The sequence below is a fragment of the Sciurus vulgaris genome, assembly GCF_902686455.1.
Source record: "Sciurus vulgaris genome assembly, chromosome: 11".
NCBI classification, from domain to species: domain Eukaryota; kingdom Metazoa; phylum Chordata; class Mammalia; order Rodentia; family Sciuridae; genus Sciurus; species Sciurus vulgaris.
In genome coordinates, this window is record NC_136472.1 from 25,693,135 (window position 1) to 25,695,156 (window position 2,022).

Consider the following 2,022-nt stretch of genomic DNA (forward strand, 5'->3'; position numbering starts at 1 on the left):
CTACAAAGTTTTAAGTTATTCTCCTCTGTTGAGAGGTGTTATTGGATGGGAGGAATAGCTCCTAATGTTTGAAAGCACAGAACGATAACTATGAATAACAACAATTAACTTTTCAATATAGCTAGTAGAAAGACGTTACTTTTTCCCAATACAGAGATGCTAAATGTCTGAGGTGATGGACATGCCAACTACCCTGATATGCACTGGTCATTACACCATGTGCATGTGTTGAAGCATCACACTGTACCCCACAATTGTGTAAAATAACTAGGTGTCAATGAAAAACAAAAATATGTTATTCTAAAAATGTTTTTTGCATTTCTATTTTGCCTTCAACTCATCCAAATCCATGATACTGTGGGAAAACAGTGAAACAATCAAATTCCATAAGATTCGGTGAGAAAATCTGACCTCTTTCTTTGGACACCACACCAGGACACCTGGGAGTCCCTGGTTATAAGGAATACCACAGTAGCAGTAGCATTAGGTACATATGTTTGTTGCCTGCATTGTTGAATATCCAGTGAAGACAAAACCCTTTTCAAAGTGTTCATACTACTTTGGTCCCTCGATTCTCCTTTCACTCCATCCCCAAGTTCCTTCTGCCCCACAGCTTCCTCATGGCGATTTTCACCTCTGCATTTCTGAGTGTGTAGATGATGGGGTTCAGCATGGGGGTGATGACCGTGTAGAACACAGCCACCAGTTTGTCCACAGTGAAGGTGGACGAGGGTCGCATATAAAGGAAGATGGCAGGTCCAAAAAACAAGATGACCACCGTGATGTGAGAGGCACAGGTGGAGAGGGCTTTGTGCCTCCCCTCTGCAGAGTGGTTCCTCAGGCTGGTCAGGATGATGACGTAGGAGGACACCAAGATGATGAGGGATAAGACAGAGATTAATCCACTGTTGGCCAACACAACAATCCCTTCCACAAAGGTGTCAGTGCAGGCCAGCTTGAATAAAGGCTGAAGGTCACAAAAATAGTGGTCAATCACATTGGGACCACAGAAGGGCAATGGAACCGTGACAAAAACCTGCATTATGGAGTGAATGAAGCCCCCCAGCCAGGAACCAGCCACCAGCATGTGACACACTTGACGACTTATAATGTTCATGTAGTGAAGTGGCTTGCAAATGGCCACATAGCGGTCATAGGCCATCACTACAAGCAGGAGGATCTCAGTGACCCCAAAGAAGTGGAAGAAGAAGATCTGGGTCAAACAGCCCTTCAGGGAGATGGTTTTAACTTTGGCAAGTAAGTCAGTGATGAATTTAGGGACCACAGTAGAGGAGTAACAGATCTCCACCAGGGACAGGTAGCCAAGGAAGAAGTACATGGGGGAGCACAGACTCTTACTGACACTGACTGTCACAACGATGAGGCCATTGCCCACCACAGTGGCCAGGTACACGGGGAGAAACAGCACAAAGCATGCTCTCTGCACCTCTGGATCCTGGAAGAGGCCAGTAATGATTAACTCAGTCACGTTATTTGTACTGGCCATGGAGATTCGGTTCAGTTTTGCTGGATGCCAGAAAGTGGGAGACCTGAAATAAAACAATGATTATAACATAAATCCACCTTATTTATACCACTTTAGAGAGTGTAAATCACTTATTCACTTTGTAAATACCTACTAAATTATTGTTAAATACAAGCATTTTAACTCTCTATATTATTTTAATTCACTTAATTTTATTATTAGAAACTTAAGACTCAGAAAATAGATATTTGCTCAAGATCACACAGAAAATTGTAACTCTGGGACTCAACAAGTCTTTCTGACTTTCAATCCAGGAATCATTCTAAATAACCACAAGATATTCTGAATTTGAGAGCCATTCAGGTTAATAGCCTATATTTATATTATCTATACTGCATTTTGATCAGTCTTCCTCTTATAAAATATCCTGGACATACTGCTTCCATATTCCTTGTTTCCTTCCTCAGTGCCTCAGGGAATAACAGCCAATTTAATACCACAGACTGGGAAAATTATAAAAAATAGAGGTTAATAGG

The 2,022-nt window shown here is 41.8% G+C and overlaps 1 protein-coding gene across 1 annotated transcript; it reads right to left on the reverse strand.

Annotated features, from left to right (window-relative positions):
• Positions 1 to 580: 580 nt before the first annotated feature.
• Positions 581 to 1,507, reverse strand: LOC306639106 (olfactory receptor 4B1; the record flags this gene model as incomplete). Its single annotated transcript, XM_079102532.1, has 1 exon — positions 581 to 1,507. The coding sequence occupies one exon, from the start codon at positions 1,505 to 1,507 to the stop codon at positions 581 to 583; it is 927 nt and encodes a 308-aa protein (XP_078958658.1).
• Positions 1,508 to 2,022: the final 515 nt, after the last annotated feature.